General features: G+C 43.6%; 1 protein-coding gene across 1 annotated transcript in view; it reads right to left on the minus strand.

The window, feature by feature from the left end:
• Positions 1-19585, minus strand: part of pde11a (phosphodiesterase 11a) — a 74982-nt gene that overhangs the window by 39228 nt on the left and 16169 nt on the right. The window contains exons 6-9 of the mRNA XM_041844281.2: positions 18889-19021; positions 13887-13962; positions 4132-4199; positions 3890-3982 (exon numbers count right to left, since the gene is read on the minus strand). Of these exons, the coding sequence (XP_041700215.1) occupies positions 3890-3982; positions 4132-4199; positions 13887-13962; positions 18889-19021 (370 nt within the window). The remainder of the gene's footprint in view (positions 1-3889; positions 3983-4131; positions 4200-13886; positions 13963-18888; positions 19022-19585) is intronic.

Raw genomic sequence — 19585 nt, forward strand, 5'->3', positions numbered from 1 at the left:
GAGGAAAGAGAAGAAGGGAATAAAAGAGAAAACCAGAGTAGCCAACGTGGGAGAGCTTTCCTGATGGTGTCAGTGGCCTGTCTGAGTCAGAGCCCACTCTCAGCCAGAGCCCTGCAGTACAGTCCACTTTAGTAGGCCAACTGCCCACCCAAATGTATTGCCACACTAAAACAACAGCACAGCCTACCAACAGTGACCCACTATCCATACTGGACATCTATTACTGGAACCAACTTGGAGAGACTAAACACAGACCAAATTCATTCATTCAGATATCAATCCTGCTGTAAATTTGGTCATTATATACAATGCAAAACGATTTGATGGGAAACCATTCAGGATATCTCTGCCACAATATATTTTGTTTAAAGAGCAACTGAATGCAAAAAACGACTCTGGTTGAAAACGGCCTATGTGGCATCGATATTAGTCAGAACCATTTATTCCAGTGCCAAAATTGACTAAAAAGTGTAAGTAGGATCATTTTGGTCAAGAGAGTTTTGTGAGATTTGTGTAACTGAGGTCGTCACGACTTACATGAGGGTTGGGTTTGGATTACAATCATGCCCACTTGCCCTCCAACACGAGATGGCAACTAGGGGTGGGAATGTTTAAAAGTTAAAACAGTTAAACGAAATTGGGATCCTTAACGTAAAAAAAAACAACTAACCGAAATACTTTTATTTTTACGTACATGCAGAAAGTAAACACCATAGTGGGTCAATTTCCGCAACAACTACAGTGAGGGAAAAAAGTGTTTGATCGCCTGCTGATTTTGTACGTTTTCCCACTGACAAAGAAATGATCAGTCTATAATTTTAATGGTAGGTTTATTTGAACAGTGAGAGACAGAATAACAACAAAAAAATCCAGAAAAACGCATATCAAAAATGTTATAAATTGATTTGCATTTTAATTAGGGAAATAAGTATTTGACCCCCTTTCAATCAGAAAGATTTCTGGCTCCCAGGTGTGCTCCTAAACTGAGATTAGGAGCACACTCTTAAAGGGAGTGCTCCTAATCTCAGTTTGTTACCTGTATAAAAGAAATCTGTCCACAGAAAAAAATCAATCAATCAGATTGCAAACTCTCCACCATGGCCAAGACCAAAGAGCTCTCCAAGGATGTCAGCGACAAGATTGTAGACCTACACAAGGCTGGAATGGGCTACAAGACCATCGCCAAGCAGCTTGGTGAGAAGGTGACAACAGTTGGTGCGATTATTCGCAAATGGAAGAAACACAAAATAACTGTCAATCTCCCTCGGCCTGGGGCTCCATGCAAGTTCTCACCTCATGGAGTTGCAATGATCATGAGAACGGTGAGGAAGCAGCCCAGAACTACACGGGAGGTTCTTGTCAATGATCTCAAGGCAGCTGGGACCATAGTCACCAAGAAACCAATTGGTAACACACTACGCCGTGAAGGACTGAAATCCTGCAGCGCCCGCAAGGTCCCCCTGCTCAAGAAAGCACATATACAGGGCCGTCTGAAATTTGCCAATGAACATCTGAATGATTCAGAGGAGAACTGGGTGAAAGTGTTGTGGTCAGATGAGACCAAAATCGAGCTCTTTGGCATCAACTCAACTCGCCGTGTTTGGAGGAGGAGGAATGCTGCCTATGACCCCAAGAACACCATCCCCACCGTCAAACATGGAGGTGGAAACATTATGCTTTGGGGGTGTTTTTCTGCTAAGGGGACAGGACAACTTCACCGCATCAAAAGGACGATGGACGGGGCCATGTACTGTCAAATATTGTGTGAGAACCTCCTTCCCTCAGCCAGGTCATTGAAAATGGGTCGTGGATGGGTATTCCAGCATGACAATGACCCAAACCACACGGCCAAGGCAACAAAAGAGTGGCTCAAGAAGAAGCACATTAAGGTCCTGGAGTGGCCTAGCCAATCTCCAGACCTTAATCCCATAGAAAATCTGTGGAGGGAGCTGAAGGTTCGAGTTGCCAAACGTCAGCCTCGATACCTTAATGACTTGGAGAAGATCTGCAAAGAGGAGTGGGACAAAATCCCTCCTGAGATGTGTGCAAACCTGGTGGCCAACTACAAGAAACGTCTGACCTCTGTGTTTGCCAACAAGGGTTTTGCCACCAAGTACTAAGTAATGTTTTGCAGAGGGGTCAAATACTTATTTCCCTAATTAAAATGCAAATCAATTTATAACATTTTTGACATGCGTTTTTCTGGATTTTTTTGTTGTTATTCTGTCTCTCACTGTTCAAATAAACCTACCATTAAAATTATAGACTGATCATGTCTTTGTCAGTGGGCAAACGTACAAAATCAGCAGGGGATCAAATACTTTTTTCCCTCACTGTAAGAGCGTTGAAGCGCGAAGCTCAACATCCCCGCTGTTCTGGTGCCCTGGCTACCATGCTGTGAACAGCGTGAAGCGAACCTGTGCACATGCGCAGATACTGTGTGTGACTATGTGAGAGCGAAGTGTTGCATCTCGCACATCTCAATATCCTAGCCTATTCATTGATGATAGGCCCTGCTTTACTGAAATAGCGAGATACAGCTTTTGATTGCTGATAGATAGGCCTAGTACATAGTTCCTACATCTGTCTGCCTGGTCGCCAACCTGCCTATACTGTGACCCTCCCCTTCTCTCCTTCCCTCGCTAGCTCACTATGAAAGATGCATGTGTTTGTGTTCTCGGAAGTACGGCAACTAATCAGTCTCCTCTGTTTCAAAAATACTGAATCTTAGGAGTCGATTCCTAGCGGAATCGAATCTTGGCACTCAGAAATCGGAGTCGACCCCAGGAGTTGATGTGCAAGGAATCGAGGAATCAATTATTTTGGAATCAACTTTCCACCACTACGTCATCGTCGTTAACAGTTGGCAGAGAAAGGCAAGCGACAGCAGCAAAGTTCTGTATGACAATATTTTGAGAAGTTAAATGAGAAGTAAATGCAAACTTTGAGAGGTGGAATTGAGGTACAATAGTGGCAGGACAGGTGTAATGCTTAAACATCTGAAAGGGACGCACCGTAAGACCCAAACCGTTGCTGGCAGCAGCGCAGCTGCAATGTGTATTCACGTGGAATTTTTGGAACTTTTCTTAGCGTTTTAAGACATTTTTTCCATTTGTCATATCCCTAATGGCAACGCCTAGGGAGAATTGTCATGCACAGAGAAACAGCTGCCCTGTGCTCTATCCAATTGTAGCAGACAGTGAGACAGACAGTGAGACAGACCTGCACAATGTGCAGCGCCTCGGACTTGTTTATATAAGACAACACGTCAGCAATGTTATGTTGAAAGATCACTTGAACCCTAAGCCCTTTATTGAGTGGCCACTTGTGTTTGATAGTGATCACTCCAGCCTGCCAATGTTTTGGGCAAAATGAGAATTGAGACAATGTGCACTTGTCAGTATTCCAAAATACTAAACCCATCCTCGATCATCTTGTGTCCTGGCCGCGACCTGTTTTGTAACATGATTCCCTATGAAACACTGCCAGACAGACTCACACTCTGGTAATAGATAGTGAGAAAGTTGAACAAAACAAAACGGCACGAAGCACACATTGATAAGCTGATTTAGCTAATGTGGCCTGCCTGCTCAATGTGCCTGCTAGCTACTACTAACTAGCTTCATTGACAAACACAGAGATGGAACTTAGCTAGCTAGCTAGTGATGTTGGGGACTGATAAACAGTGTCTAGCTTGTGCTTTATGTACAATAGTTTGACAGCTTGCTGATGATGAAGTTGTAGACATGTTCTCAAGACGGACAAACAGTAGTAATTTCCAGGGTAAGATATGTGAATATAACACAGGCACATCAAACCACACCCCCAAGATCCAAATCGTATATTTCTTAATGAAGTGCTATAAAAAGGAAGGAACATTGGTGCTTACGTCGAGAGCCACAGACTGTTTGGCCCAGGACTTCTTCACCTGGTCATACATGATGGTGTTGTTGATGCCCAGGCCACAGAAGATCACAAAGGCCTGAAACACACAACACTGCTGTTACACTCCCAAGGTCATGGCACACAGAAACAGGGAGACATGTTTGACGTCATAACACACAAACGACTCGTTCACACACACGCACACACATGCAGCACCTACGCGCACGCACCAAACAAAAGTCCTACCTCGAACAGTCTCTGGTCTGCATCATCAAACTGGTTCCCATCCAGCCTGTTGAGCACCTGAGCCACACCTGCAACAACAGACACCAGGGTCACTGACACTACCACAGACGCAGACGAGGCTAAAGCCATCCTCTTCCTCTGATGAAGGCCATTCCTGAGAGCCATTATATTATCTGACACTAGTTCATTAGGGCTGGGCTGCCACTGACTGGGCTGTTGCACACACACTAGTTCCGCTCCCACATCCCCAATTAGCAGGAGGAAATCGCACCCACACATTCATTAAAGTCATTGATAAAACAAGGACTTTTCTGCTATCGCTTTTCAGTGCAATATGCAATGCTTCTATGGTGTTGTTTTTGCATAGATGCATGTTGCGGTATTTCCTAGAAGAAGAAGTAAGAAACAGGAAACAGTCGTGTTGACCTGAGTAATTAAAGTATCTAAGCCTGTTGTAATGTAAGGTTGGAGGTTATGTCAATGGCAACAATAGAAGACTTTGTATCCTTTTATCTTTTATTTCAAAGACAAGTCCCCTGGTTTGGAGGCACGCCAGCAAGCAAAGACAGGCTGCTCTCCTCAGTTTATCTACTAATTAAACAACCCAGGACTTTGCTGATAAGGCTAATTGTTAGTTGATAGAAAATCGTCTTCTATCATCCAAGAGATATTATGCTAACAAGCAGATATTCAAGTGAGCACTGAGTCCCTGGAGAGGACTGGGTTGTACTGTAGGTTACTGTGGTGCTGTCAACATCACTGAAGATGTAATCATATTTTTACAACCTATTTAGAAAAGCATTGAGAAAACAGTGATGTAAGAATCTAGCCCAAGGCTTTTTTCTTCTATACCGTTATATCATAACCTCGGTACATGGCAGGAGGATATCTACCTTCTGAATAAACGGATCTTTGACTTGATAATTTCTCTGCTGCTTTTGTGCTTTATAATGGCTTTATAATGGCTTTATAATGGCTTTCAGTCCAGATCCTGATAGTTTCCTCCCACACACATTATTCTCCCTCCTGCTCCCTCTCTCTCTGATCCCCCGCCCAACCTCCACACACGCACACACATACACACGCACGCACGCTCACACACACACACCCCTCTCTCCTGCTCCCTCTGTCTCTCATCCTTCCATCCCCCTCCTAACCTCCACAAGCACACACACACGCATGTACACGCACGCACACACACACAATGCTTGCACACACATGCACACCAACAATGATCTGTGGTGGCGACTGACCGTCTGTCATGCTGCTGATCCCTTTGCACAGAAACAAAACTAATGACTTCCCAAGTCAGATCTCTGTGGGCCTGAGTCTAGCTGCTAGCGTTGCCTCTCCTTGCAATATCCAGCACCAACACCAGACTGCAGATCAATGATTTATCAGAGTGTCAGTGTGGTGAGGGCCTTGGGGTGGTTGTGGAGCACAGAGCATTGCATGGTGGAGCAGCCAGGAGTGGGAAGGGAACTCCTCCTCTGTGAGGACTGACTGATATAAAGGCTTTAATCAGGCTACACTGCTTTAAAAGGGCAATCTGGTAATCACAAAACAACAAAGCGCCACACTTCCACTTTTTCGGTAAACAGCTGAGATATGGGGCTGGAGAAATGTAACCACAGTCAAATTCATAAGAAAGAGCTATGGATGCAAGGACTGATCATCCATGGAATTAAAATGAACGTTTTAACCATTTTTGAAGCTATACCGTGTTTGTTTGCAATTACAGTGTTTACAAACAATGGAGTAAAACTAGCTTATATTTTGGGTTGTGATGGAGTTAAACAGTTGAACTAAGTGTAATAGACATTAATGCATTATATTCTTCAAGAATCAATGGCAAAGCTGATCTACTTAATATTGCAGATAGATTGTAACTTCCATCAATGTAATTGTCTGCATCACTTCCAATCCCCCATGTTTATATATATATATATATACAGTGGGGGAAAAAAGTATTTAGTCAGCCACCAGTTGTGCAAGTTCTCCCACTTAAAAAGATGAGAGAGGCCTGTAATTTTCATCATAGGTACACGTCAACTATGACAGACAAACTGAGAAAATTTTTCCAGAAAATCACATTGTAGGATTTTTAATTTATTTATTTGCAAATTATGGTGGAAAATAAGTATTTGGTCACCTACAAACAAGCAAGATTTCTGGCTCTCACAGACCTGTAACTTCTTCTTTAAGAGGCTCCTCTGTCCTCCACTCGTTACCTGTATTAATGGCACCTGTTTGAACTTGTTATCAGTATAAAAGACACCTGTCCACAACCTCAAAATGTCACACTCCAAACTCCACTATGGCCAAGGCCAAAGAGCTGTCAAAGGACACCAGAAACAAAATTGTAGACCTGCACCAGGCTGGGAAGACTGAATCTGCAATAGGTAAGCAGCTTGGTTTGAAGAAATCAACTGTGGGAGCAATTATTAGGAAATGGAAGACATACAAGACCACTGATAATCTCCCTCGATCTGGGGCTCCATGCAAGATCTCACCCCGTGGGGTCAAAATGATCACAAGAACGGTGAGCAGAAATCCCAGAACCTCACGGGGGGACCTAGTGAATGACCTGCAGAGAGCTGGGACCAAAGTAACAAAGCCTACCATCAGTAACACACTACGCCGCCAGGGACTCAAATCCTGCAGTGCCAGACGTGTCCCCCTGCTTAAGCCAGTACATGTCCAGGACCGTCTGAAGTTTGCTAGAGTGCATTTGGATGATCCAGAAGAGGATTGGGAGAATGTCATATGGTCAGATGAAACCAAAATATAACTTTTTGGTAAAAACTCAACTCGTCGTGTTTGGAGGACAAAGAATGCTGAGTTGCATCCAAAGAACACCATACCTACTGTGAAGCATGGGGGTGGAAACATCATGCTTTGGGGCTGTTTTCCTGCAAAGGGACCAGGACAACTGATCTGTGTAAAGGAAAGAATGAATGGGGCCATGTATCGTGAGATTTTGAGTGAAAACCTCCTTCCATCAGCAAGGGCATTGAAGATGAAACGTGGCTGGGTCTTTCAGCATGACAATGATCCCAAACACACCGCCCGGGCAACGAAGGAGTGGCTTCGTAAGAAGCATTTCAAGGTCCTGGAGTGGCCTAGCCAGTCTCCAGATCTCAACCCCATAGAAAATCTTTGGAGGGAGTTGAAAGTCTGTGTTGCCCAGCGACAGCCCCCAAAACATCACTGCTCTAGAGGAGATCTGCATGGAGGAATGGGCCAAAATACCAGCAACAGTGTGTGAAAACCTTGTGAAGACTTATATAAAACGTTTGACCTGTGTCATTGCCAACAAAGGGTATATAACAAAGTATTGAGAAACTTTTGTTATTGACCAAATACTTATTTTCCACCATAATTTGCAAATAAATTCATAAAAAATCCTACAATGTGATTTTCTGGATTTTTTTTCTCATTATGTCTGTCATAGTTGACGTGTACCTATGATGAAAATTACAGGCCTCTCTCATCTTTTTAAGTGGGAGAACTTGCACAATTGGTGGCTGACTAAATACTTTTTTTCCCCATACACTGCTCAAAAAAATAAAGGGAACACTTAAACAACACATCCTAGATCTGAATGAATGAAATAATCTTATTAAATACTTTTTTTCTTTACATAGTTGAATGTGCTGACAACAAAATCACACAAAAATTATCAATGGAAATCAAATGTATCAACCCATGGAGGTCTGGATTTGGAGTCACCCTCAAAATTAAAGTGGAAAACCACACTACAGGCTGATCCAACTTTGATGTAATGTCCTTAAAACAAGTCAAAATTAGGCTCAGTAGTGTGTGTGGCCTCCACGTGCCTCTATGACCTCCCTACAACGCCTGGGCATGCTCCTGATGAGGTGGCGGATGGTCTCCTGAGGGATCTCCTCCCAGACCTGGACTAAAGCATCCACCACTCTGTGGTGCAACGTGGCGTTGGTGGATGGAGCGAGACATGATGTCCCAGATGTGCTCAATTGGATTCAGGTCTGGGGAACGGGCGGGCCAGTCCATAGCATCAATGCCTTCCTCTTGCAGGAACTGCTGACACACTCCAGCCACATGAGGTCTAGCATTGTCTTGCATTAGGAGGAACCCAGGGCCAACCGCACCAGCATATGGTCTCACAAGGGGTCTGAGGATCTCATCTCGGTACCTAATGGCAGTCAGGCTACCTCTGGCGAGCACATGGAGGGCTGTGCGGCCCCCCAAAGAAATGCCACCCCACACCATGACTGACCCACCGTCAAACCGGTCATGCTGGAGGATGTTGCAAGCAGCAGAACGTTCTCCACGGCGTCTCCAGACTCTGTCACATCTGTCACATGTGCTCAGTGTGAACCTGCTTTCATCTGTGAAGAGCACAGGGCGCCAGTGGCGAATTTGCCAATCTTGGTGTTCTCTGGCAAATGCCAAACGTCCTGCACGGTGTTGGGCTGTAAGCACAACCCCCACCTGTAGACGTCGGGCCCTCATACCACCCTCATGGAGTCTGTTTCTGACCGTTTGAGCAGACACATGCACATTTGTGGCCTGCTGGAGGTCATTTTGCAGGGCTCTGGCAGTGCTCCTCCTGCTACTCCTTGCACAAAGGCAGAGGTAGCAGTCATGCTGCTGGGTTGTTACCCTCCTACGGCCTCCTCCACGTCTCCTGATGTACTGGCCTGTCTCCTGGTAGCGCCTCCATACTCTGGACACTACGCTGACAGACACAGCAAACCTTCTTGCCACAGCTCGCATTGATGTGCCATCCTGGATAAGCTGCACTACCTGAGCCACTTGTGTGGGTTGTAGACTCTGTCTCATGCTACCACTAGAGTGAAAGCACCGCCAGCATTCAAAAGTGACCATAACATCAGCCAGGAAGCATAGGAACTGAGAAGTGGTCTGTGGTCACCACCTGCAGAACCACTTCTTTATTGGGGGTGTCTTGCTAATTGCCTATAATTTCCACCTGTTGTCTATTCCATTTGCACAACAGCATGTGAAATTTATTGTCAATCAGTGTTGCTTCCTAAGTGGACAGTTTGATTTCACAGAAGTGTGATTGACTTGGAGTTACATTGTGTTGTTTAAGTGTTCCCTTTATTTTTTTGAGCAGTGTATATATACACATACACATACACACATATACATATACATATACATATACACACACACATACACACCCACATACATACATACATACATACATACATACATACATACTTACACATACATCTCCTTTAAAAAAAAAGATATATTCCCCTTTATTACTTTCCAACCCCGCCACCCTTTCCCCACTTGGAGTAAACTAGTGAACAACAACGCCTAGGCCTCTACTTCCAGCCCATACCCACTATCTACATTTTATGGACACAGTCAATTTTACAATAATTACTTTTTGTTTGTTCTCTCTCCTGAACTTCTTCTACTCTCAACCTCTCTGATCATTTTCATGATGTCCATCCGGTTTGCTTCTATATGCCATATCTTTCTAACTGTGCTCCTTCACAAAAGCTCCCAACCTACAACCCATACACTTATTATGGACACAGCGTGCCTACATTATTAGTTACCTTGTTATTGTTTGTTGTTAGTTGTTATTTGTCCCATCCTTCAATTCCATTCAACACCTCCCATCTATCTTTTTAACACCATCCATATAGGATTTCTATTTGCCATATATATTTCAACTGTACTGTGATGTCTTACAAAAGTTCTGAACCTTTCTATTCTCATTGTTTCTACAGATTGTGAATTGAAAATAAACATTTTTGCTAATAGTATTATTATGTTATTGATCGATTGACTATGACTTTTCAGATCACCCAGTAGTGCTATCTGCAGGGTTTGCTCCAGGTAAATATTGCAATCCTTTAGCCATTCCTGGACCTGTGTCCAAAAATAAGCTACAAATGGACAGTACCAAAACAAATGATCACCCCTTTAATTTGAGGATCATTTTCTCTAAATGCTACCTAGGAGGACATTACTGGCGGATTCTCCTCTCTAGATTCTCCAAACAAGACACAATGACATCTGAGATTATCTGAGGTTTGGGACATCATGTACGTTGGTTTGTTGATGTACTCTCTCATTATTAAAATCACTTTAAGCTTGAATGCTGGATTATGTCTTAGTTTTGACATCTGTCAACATAGATTTATCAATGTGTCACGGATCCTCCCGGTACTGCTGCTCATTCCGTTCACCAGTTCCGGAGGTCTACGTCACCGGCTTTCTAGGCGCCACTGACATGGATCATTACCACCAACCCCGGACTGTCTTGTCTCATTACGCACACCTGGTTCACATTCACCCTGATTAGTATATTATATTTGTATATATATTTGTGCCCTCTGTTCCCCATTGTCCTTGTCGATTATTGTCCCATGTCCGTTGGTCTCGTGAGTAACGCGTATTGTGCTCTGGTTGTTTACGGGTCTCATCCCTTGTATTGTGTAGAGGTTACACCTCACTCTTTGTTTGGGTTACATCCATTTTGTATATAAACTCAGCAAAAAAAGAAACGTCTTCTCACTGTCAACTGCGTTTATTTTCAGCAAACTTAACGTGTAAATATTTGTATGAACATAACAAGATTCAACAACTGAGACATAAACTGAACAAGTTCCAGAGACGTGACTAACAGAAATTGAATAATGTGTCCCTGAATAAAGGGGGGGTCAAAATCAAAAGTAACAGTCAGTATCTAGTGTTGCCTCCAGCTGCATTAAGTACTGCAGTGCATCTCCTCCTCATGGACTGCACCAGATTTGCCTGTTCTTGCTGTGAGATGTTACCCCACTCTTCCACCAAGGCACCTGCAAGTTCCCGGACATTTCTGGTGGGAATGGCCCTAGCCCTCACACTCCAATCCAACAGGTCCCAGACGTGCTCAATGGGATTGAGATCCGGGCTCTTCGCTGGCCATGGCAGAACACTGACATTCCTGTCTTGCAGGAAATCACGCACAGAACGAGCAGTATGGCTGGTGGCATTGTCATGCTGGAGGATCATGTCAGGATGAGCCTGCAGGAAGGGTACCACATGAGGGAGGAGGATGCCTTCCCTGTAACGCTGTAACGCACAGCGTTGAGATTGCCTACAATGACAACAAGCTCAGTCCGTTGAAGCTGTGACACACCGCCCAAGACCATTACGGACCCTCCACCTCCAAATCGATCCTGCTCCAGAGTACAGGCCTCGGTGTAACGCTCATTCCTTCGACGATAAACGCGAATCCGACCATCACCCCTGGTGAGACAAAACCGTGACTCGTCAGTGAAGAGCACTTTTTGCCAGTCCTGTCTGGTCCAGCGACGGTGGGTTTGTGCCCATAGGTCACGTTGTTGCCGGTGATGTCTGGTGAGGACCTGCCTTACAACAGGCCTACAAGCCCTCAGTCCAGGCTCTCTCAGCCTATTGCGGACAGTCTGAGCACTGATGGAGGGATTGTGCGTTCCTGGTGTAACTCGGGCAGTTGTTGTTGCCATCCTGTACCTGTCCCGCAGGTGTGATGTTCGTATGTACCGATCCTGTGCAGGTGTTGTTAGACGTGGTCTGCCACTGCGAGGATGATCAGCTGTCCGTCCTGTCTCCCTGTAGCGCTGTCTTAGGCATCTCACAGTACGGACATGGCAATTTCTTGCCCTGGTCACATCTGCAGTCCTCATGCCTCCTTGCAGCATGCCTAAGGCACGTTCACGCAGATGAGCAGGGACCCTGGGCATCTTTCTTTTGGTGTTTTTCAGAGTCAGTAGAAAGGCCTCTTTAGTGTCCTAAGTTTTCATAACTGTGACCTACCGTATGTAAGCTGTTAGTGTCTTAACGGCCGTTCCACGGGTGCATGTTCATTAATTGTTTATGGTTAATTGAACAAGCATGGGAAACAGGGATAAACCCTTTACAATGAAGATCTGTGAAGTTATTTGGATTTTCACTAATTATCTTTCAAAGACAGGGTCCTGAAAAAGGGACGTTTCTTTTTTTGCTGAGATTATACAGTAGGGCAAAAAAGTATTTAGTCAGCCACCAATTGTGCAAGTTCTCCCACTTAAAAAGATGAGAGAGGCCTGTAATTTTCATCATAGGTACACGTCAACTATGACAGACAAATTGAGAAAAAAAATCCAGAAAATCACATTGTAGGATTTTTTATGAATTTATTTGCAAATTATGGTGGAAAATAAGTATTTGGTCACCTACAAACAAGCAAGATTTCTGGCTCTCACAGACCTGTAAGTTCTTCTTTAAGAGGCTCCTCTGTCCTCCACTTGTTACCTGTATTAATGGCACCTGTTTGAACTTGTTATCAGTATAAAATACACCTGTTCACAACCTCAAACAGTCACACTCCAAACTCCACTATGGCCAAGACCAAAGAGCTGTCAAAGGACACCAGAAACAAAATTGTAGACCTGCACCAGGCTGGGAAGACTGAATCTGCAATAGGTAAGCAGCTTGGTTTGAAGAAATCAACTGTGGGAGCAATTATTAGGAAATGGAAGACATACAAGACCACTGATAATCTCCCTCGATCTGGGGCTCCACGCAAGATCTCACCCCGTGGGGTCAAAATGACCACAAGAACGGTGAGCAAAAATCTCAGAACCACACGGGGGGACCTAGTGAATGACCTGCAGAGAGCTGGGACCAAAGTAACAAAGCCTACCATCAGTAACACACTACGCCGCCAGGGACTCAAATCCTGCAGTGCAAGACGTGTCCCCCTGCTTAAGCCAGTACATGTCCAGGCCCGTCTGAAGTTTGCTAGAGTGCATTTGGATGATCCAGAAGAGGATTGGGAGAATGTCATATGAAACCAAAATAGAACTTTTTTGGTAAAAACTCAACTCGTCGTGTTTGGAGGACAAAGAATGCTGAGTTGCATCCAAAGAACACCATACCTACTGTGAAGCATGGGGGTGGAAACATCATGCTTTGGGGCTGTTTTTCTGCAAAGGGACCAGGACGACTGATCCGTGTAAAGGAAAGAATGAATGGGGCCATGTATCGTGAGATTTTGAGTGAAAACCTCCTTCCGTCAGCAAGGGCATTGAAGATGAAACGTGGCTGGGTCTTTCAGCATGACAATGATCCCAAACACACCGCCCGGGCAACGAAGGAGTGGCTCTGCACGAAGCATTTCAAGGTCCTGGAGTGGCCTAGCCAGTCTCCAGATCTCAACCCCATAGAAAATCTTTGGAGGGAGTTGAAAGTCTGTGTTGCCCAGCGACAGCCCCAAAACATCACTGCTCTAGAGGAGATCTGCATGGAGGAATGGGCCAAAATACCAGCAACAGTGTGTGACAACCTTGTGAAGACTTACAGAAAACGTTTGACCTGTGTCATTGCCAACAAAGGGTATATAACAAAGTATTGAGAAACTTTTGTTATTGACCAAATACTTATTTTCCACCATAATTTGCAAATAAATTCATTAAAAATCCTACAATGTGATTTTCTGGATTTTTTTTCCTCATTTTGTCTGTCCTAGTTGACTTGTACCTATGATGAAAATTACAGGCCTCTCTCATCTTTTTAAGTGGGAGAACTTGCACAATTGGTGGCTGACTAAATACTTTTTTCCCCCACTGTATATGTGTTTGTGTTGGGTGGAGTAATAAAACCCCTAATACGTATTATTGCGCCTGTCTTCTAATCATTATACAACGTGACACAGTGGACATGTAATGGCACAACTGACTATCAAAAGAAGTCAGTGAAAAAAGGACAATTTGAGAACTTACCAATGATTTGATGGTTGCTGTTCCAAATAGGTACACAGAGCACTGAACGAATGTGGAAGCCGGAGAACTGATCTGCCTAAACGAAAGAGAGAAGAGACTGGAGCTGAAACTGGGCTGTTATGATTTATTAGGCATGTAACCCTAATCCTAACCCTAAACTTAAGAAACGTACAGTGCCTTCAGAAAGTATTCATACCCCTTGACTTAATCTACATTTTGTTGTGTTACAGCCTGAATTCAAAATGGATTATATATATTTTTTAAATCTCACCCATCAACACACAATACAGTTGTGGTCAAACGTTTTTCACAAAGTCTGCTGCCTCAGTTTTTATGATGGCAATTTGCATACACTCCAGAATGTTTTGAAGAGTGATCAGATGAATTGCAATTAATTGCAAAGTCCCTCTTTGCCATGAAAATGAACTTAATCCCCAAAAAACATTTGCACTGCATTTCAGCCCTGCCACAAAAGGACCAGCTGACATCATGTCAGTGATTCTCTCGTTAACACAGCTGAGAGTGTTGACAAGGACAAGGCTGGAGGTCACTCTGTCATGCTGATTGAGTTAGTATAACAGACTGGAAGCTTTAAAAGGAGGGTGGTGCTTGAAATCCTTGTTCTTCCTCTGTTAACCATGGTTACCTGCAAGGAAACACGTGCCGTCATCATTGCTTTGCACAAAAAGGGCTTCACAGGCAACGATATTGCTGCTAGTAAGATAACACCTAAATCAACCATTTATCGGATCATCATGAACTTCAAGGAGAGAGGTTCAATTGTTGTGAAGAAGGCTTCAGGGCGCCCAAGAAAGTCCAGCAAGCGCCAGGACCGTCTCCTAAAGTTGATTCAGCTGCGGGATCGGGGCACCACCAGTGCAGAGCTTGCTCAGGAATGGCAGCAGGCAGGTGTGAGTGCATCTGCACGCACAGTGAGACAAAGACTTTTGGAGGATGGCCTGGTGTCAAGAAGGGCAGCGATGAAGCCACTTCTCTCCAGGAAAAACATCAGGGACTGACTGATATCCTGCAAAAGGTACAGGGATTGGACTGCTGAGGACTGGGGTAAAGTCATTTTCTCTGATGAATCCCCTTTATGATTGTTTGGGGCATCCAGAAAAAAAGCTTGTCCGGAGAAGACAAGGTGAGCGCTACCATCAGTCCTGTGTCATGCCAACAGTAAAGCATCCTGAGACCATTCATGTGTGGGGTTCCTTCTCAGCCAAGGGAGTGGGCTCACTCACAATTTTGCCTAAGAACACAGCCATGAATAAAGAATGGTACCAACACATCCTCCGAGAGCAACATCTCCCAACCATCCAAGAACAGTTTGGTGACGAACAACGCCTTTTCCAGCAGGATGGAGCACCTTGCCATAAGGCAAAAGTGATAACTAAGTGGCTCGGGGAACAAAACATCGACATTTTGGGTCCATGGCCAGGAAACTCCCCAGACCTTAATCCCATTGAGATTGTGTGGTCAATCCTCAAGAGGCGGGTGGACAAACAAAAAACCACAAATTCTGACAAACTCCAAGCATTGATTATGCAAGAATGGGCTGCCATCAGTCAGGATGTGGCCCAGAAGTTAATTGACAGCATGCCAGGGCGGATTGCAGAGGTCTTGAAAAAGAAGGGTCAACACTGCAAATATTGACTCTTTGCATAAACTTAATGTAATTGTCAATAAAAGCCTTTGACACTTATGGAATGCTTGTAATTATACTTCAGTATACCATAGTAACTATACCAGTATACCAAGTATCTGACAAAAATATCTAAAAACACTGAAGCAGCAAACTTTGTGAAGACCAATACTTGTGTCATTCTCAAAACGTTTGACCATGACTGTACATATAATGACAAAGTGAAAACATGTTTTTAGAAATGTTAGTAAATTTATTGAAAATTAAATACTGAAATATCTCATTTACATAAGTATTCACACCCCTGAGTCAATACATTGTAGAAGCATCTTTGGCAGCGATTACAGCTGTGAGTCTTTCTGGGTAAGTCTCTAAGAGCTTTCCACACCTGGATTGAGCAACATTTACCCATTTTTCTTTTCAAAATTCTTCAAGCTCTGTCATATTGGTTGTTGATCATTGCTAGACAACCATTTTCAGGTCTTGCCCTAGATTTTCAAGCAGATTTAAGTCAAAACTGTAACTCAGCCGCTCAGGTACATTCCCTGTCTTCTTGGTAAGCAACTCCCATGTAGATTTGGCCATGTGTTTTAGGTTATTTTCCTGCTGAAAGGTGAATTAATCTCCCAGTGTCTGGTAGAAAGCATACTGAACCAGGTTTTCCTCTAGGTACTTTGCCTGTGCTTAGCTCCATTCCGTTTCTTTTTTTATCCTGAAAAACTCCCCAGTCCTTAACGATTGCAAGCATACCCATACATGATGTAACCACCACTATGCTTGAAAATATGGAGAACGGTACTCAGTAATGTGTTGTATTGGATTTGCAACAAACATAACACTTTGTATTCAGAACAAAATGTGAATTGCTTTGCCACATGTTTTGCAGTATTACTTTAGCGCCTTGTTGCAAACAGAATGCATGCTTTGGAATATGTTTATTCTGTACAGGCTTCCTTTTTTTCACTCTGTCAATTAGGTTAGTATTGTGGAGTAACTGCAATGTTGTTGATCCATCCTCAATAGGTACCCTTCTTTGCAAGGTATTGGAAAACCTCCCTGGTCTTTGTGGTTGAATCTGTGTTTAAAATTCACTGTTCGACTGAGACCTTACAGATAATTGTATGTGTGGGGTACAGAGATCATGTTAAACACTATTATTGCACACAGAGTGAGTCCATACAACTTATTATGTGACTTGTTAAGCACGTGTACTCCTGAACTTATTTAGGCTTGCCATAACAAAGGGGTTGAATACTTGACTCAAGAAATTTCAGCTTTTTTGAAAAACATGATTATACTTTCACATTATTGGGGTACTGTGTACAGGCCAGAGACCAAAAAAAATCTACATTTGATCAATTTTAAATTCAGGCTGTAACACAACAAAATGTGGAAAAAGTCAAGGGGTGTGAATACTTTCTGAAGGCACTGTAGAGAGAATGCAACCCATGCATTATTTCAGCAGTATTTCAACTCCGCATAGGTACAAGGTTCACTAGGATTTACATTTACATTTTAGTCATTTAGCAGATGCTCTTATCCAGAGCGACTTACAGATATAATAATTTTCAATACAATGACAAAAACATGGGCATCGTTGGTTGCATTTTATCAACCATTATTATCATGTGAAGACCAACAGCTGAGAGGGGAACTCAAACATCAGCTAGAAAAGCCTCGGCGCCAAATCAAATGGATATTATCATATATAATTCATAATCATAATAATGTGACAGCATACCAATGATCAAAGGTGTAATATTGTTTGAGTCTTTTATTAGGCTTTAACCATAAATATTGCTGCTGAATGGTTTCGGTTTTCATTAAAATACATACAGTAAATGTATATACTGTACAGTAAGCACCTAAACTCAGTATATACAGTGCCTTCGGAAAGTATTCAGACCCCTTGACTTTTTCCACAATTTGTTCAGTTACAGCCTTATTCTAAGATTAAATAAAAAATAAATCCTCAGCAATACCCCAGGTTTTTAGAAATAAAATCAGAAAATACCTCATTTACATAAGTATTCAGACCCTTTGATATGAGACACGAAATTGAGCTCAGGTGCATCCTGTTTCCGTTGATCATCCTTGAGATGTTTCAACAACTTGATTGGAGTCCACCTGTGGTAAATTCAATTGGTTGGACATGATTTGGAAAGGCACACACCTGTCTATTTAAGGTCCCACAGTTGACAGTGCATGTCAGCGCAAAAACGAAGCCATGAGGTCGAAAGAATTGTCCGTAGCGCTCCAAGACATGATTGTGTCGAGGCACAGATCTGGGGAAGGGTGCCAAAACATTTCTGCAGCATTGAAGGTCCCCAAGAACACAGTGGCCTCCATAATTCTTAAATGGAAGAGGTTAGGAACCACCAAGACTCTTCCTAGAGCTGGCCGCCCGGAAAAACTGAGCAATCGGGGGAGAAGGACCTCGGTCAGGGAGGTGACCAAGAACCCGATGGTCAGAACCCGATGACAGAACTCCAAAGTTCCTCTGGAGATGGGCGAACCTTCCAGAAGGACAATCATCTCTGCAGCACTCCACCAATCAGGCCTTTATGGTAGAGTGGCCAGACGGAAGCCACTCCTCAGTAAAAGGGACATGACAGCACGCTTGGAGTTTGCCAAAAGGCCCATAAAAGCTCTCAGACCATGAGAAACAAGATTCTCTGGTCTGATGAAACCAAGATTGAACTCTTTGGCCTGAATGCCAAGCATCACGTCTGAAGGAAACCTGGCACCATCCCTATAGTGAAGCATGGTGGTGGCAGCATCATGCTGTGGGGATGTTTTTCAGTGGCAGGGACTGGGAGACTAGTCAGGATCGAGGCAAAGAACGGAACAAAGTACAGGCAGATCCTTCATGAAAACTTGTTTCAGAGTGCTCAGGACCTCAGACTGGGGCGAAGGTTCACCATCCAACAGGACAACGAACCTAAGGTCTCGGAACAGGTCTCTGAATGTCCTTGAGTGGCCCAGCCAGAGCCAGGACTTAAAACCGATCGAACATCTCTGGAGAGACCTGAGCAACGCTCCCCATCCAACCCGACAGAGCTTGAGGGGATCTGCAGAGAAGATTGGGAGAAACTCCCCAAATACAGGTGTGTCAAGCTTATAGCGTCATACGCAAGAAGACTCTGCTGTAATTGCTGCCAAAGGTGCTTCAACAAAGTACTGAGTAAAATATCTGCGTGTAGATTGATGAGGGGGAAAAAAAACAATTTAATCAATTTTAGAATAAAGCTGTAATGTAACAAAATGTGAAAAAAGTCAAGGGGTCTGAATACTTTCCGAAGGCACTATATATATATACCGTATATTATAGTGTAGTTCTAGAGGGGATAATTTTACCTCTGCGTCAAACCGGGGATCCTGGTAGGCGTCACTGATGTTGACGGGCAGACCAGTGGACGCTACCAACTCTGCTATACTGTTGTTGATGAGCCAATCAGAGTAGGAGGACTTCTCCATGCTGTCTTTAAAACTACAGGGACACACGGACGTGGAGGGAAGGGAAGAGAAGAGAGAAAGTTAAATATTTGGGTCATTTTAATTATTGACATGCAGTGGAGAAGAGGAGGAGATTGACCATGGTCACATGAATGTTCACTGAGAGGAGCAAATCTTCCATTGTGGGTAGGATTGTTTGGTTTGTTTGGTGTCTGCCCATTAACAACCGTCGTCATTATCATCTTAGAAAAGGGATTCTTTTTCACATCTCAAACTCAGGCACATGCACATCTGTTGTTGTTGTTTTTGTTGTTGTTTCCTTTTTTGGTATGATTTGTATTTAATGAATGTCTCATGGATATCAATAAGGCTCTCCAGCACCTTCTGAAGTAATGAAAAGTTAATTGTGTGATTGTCTTCCTCTCCAGTAAACGCCCACACTGCGGGAGAATTGTCTCCTTCCTCGACACAGGCTTCCCATTCAGGTTAGGGTGCATCATTAGCATATTTCGCAGCTAGTGCCTCCTGTGCCTTTCCCCTAACAACACCATACTGTACATCTTGTTTATTGCCAAGGAACTTTAAAGTTATAGATACA

Source organism: Coregonus clupeaformis, chromosome 23 (assembly GCF_020615455.1).
Source record: "Coregonus clupeaformis isolate EN_2021a chromosome 23, ASM2061545v1, whole genome shotgun sequence".
NCBI classification, from domain to species: Eukaryota; Metazoa; Chordata; class Actinopteri; order Salmoniformes; family Salmonidae; genus Coregonus; species Coregonus clupeaformis.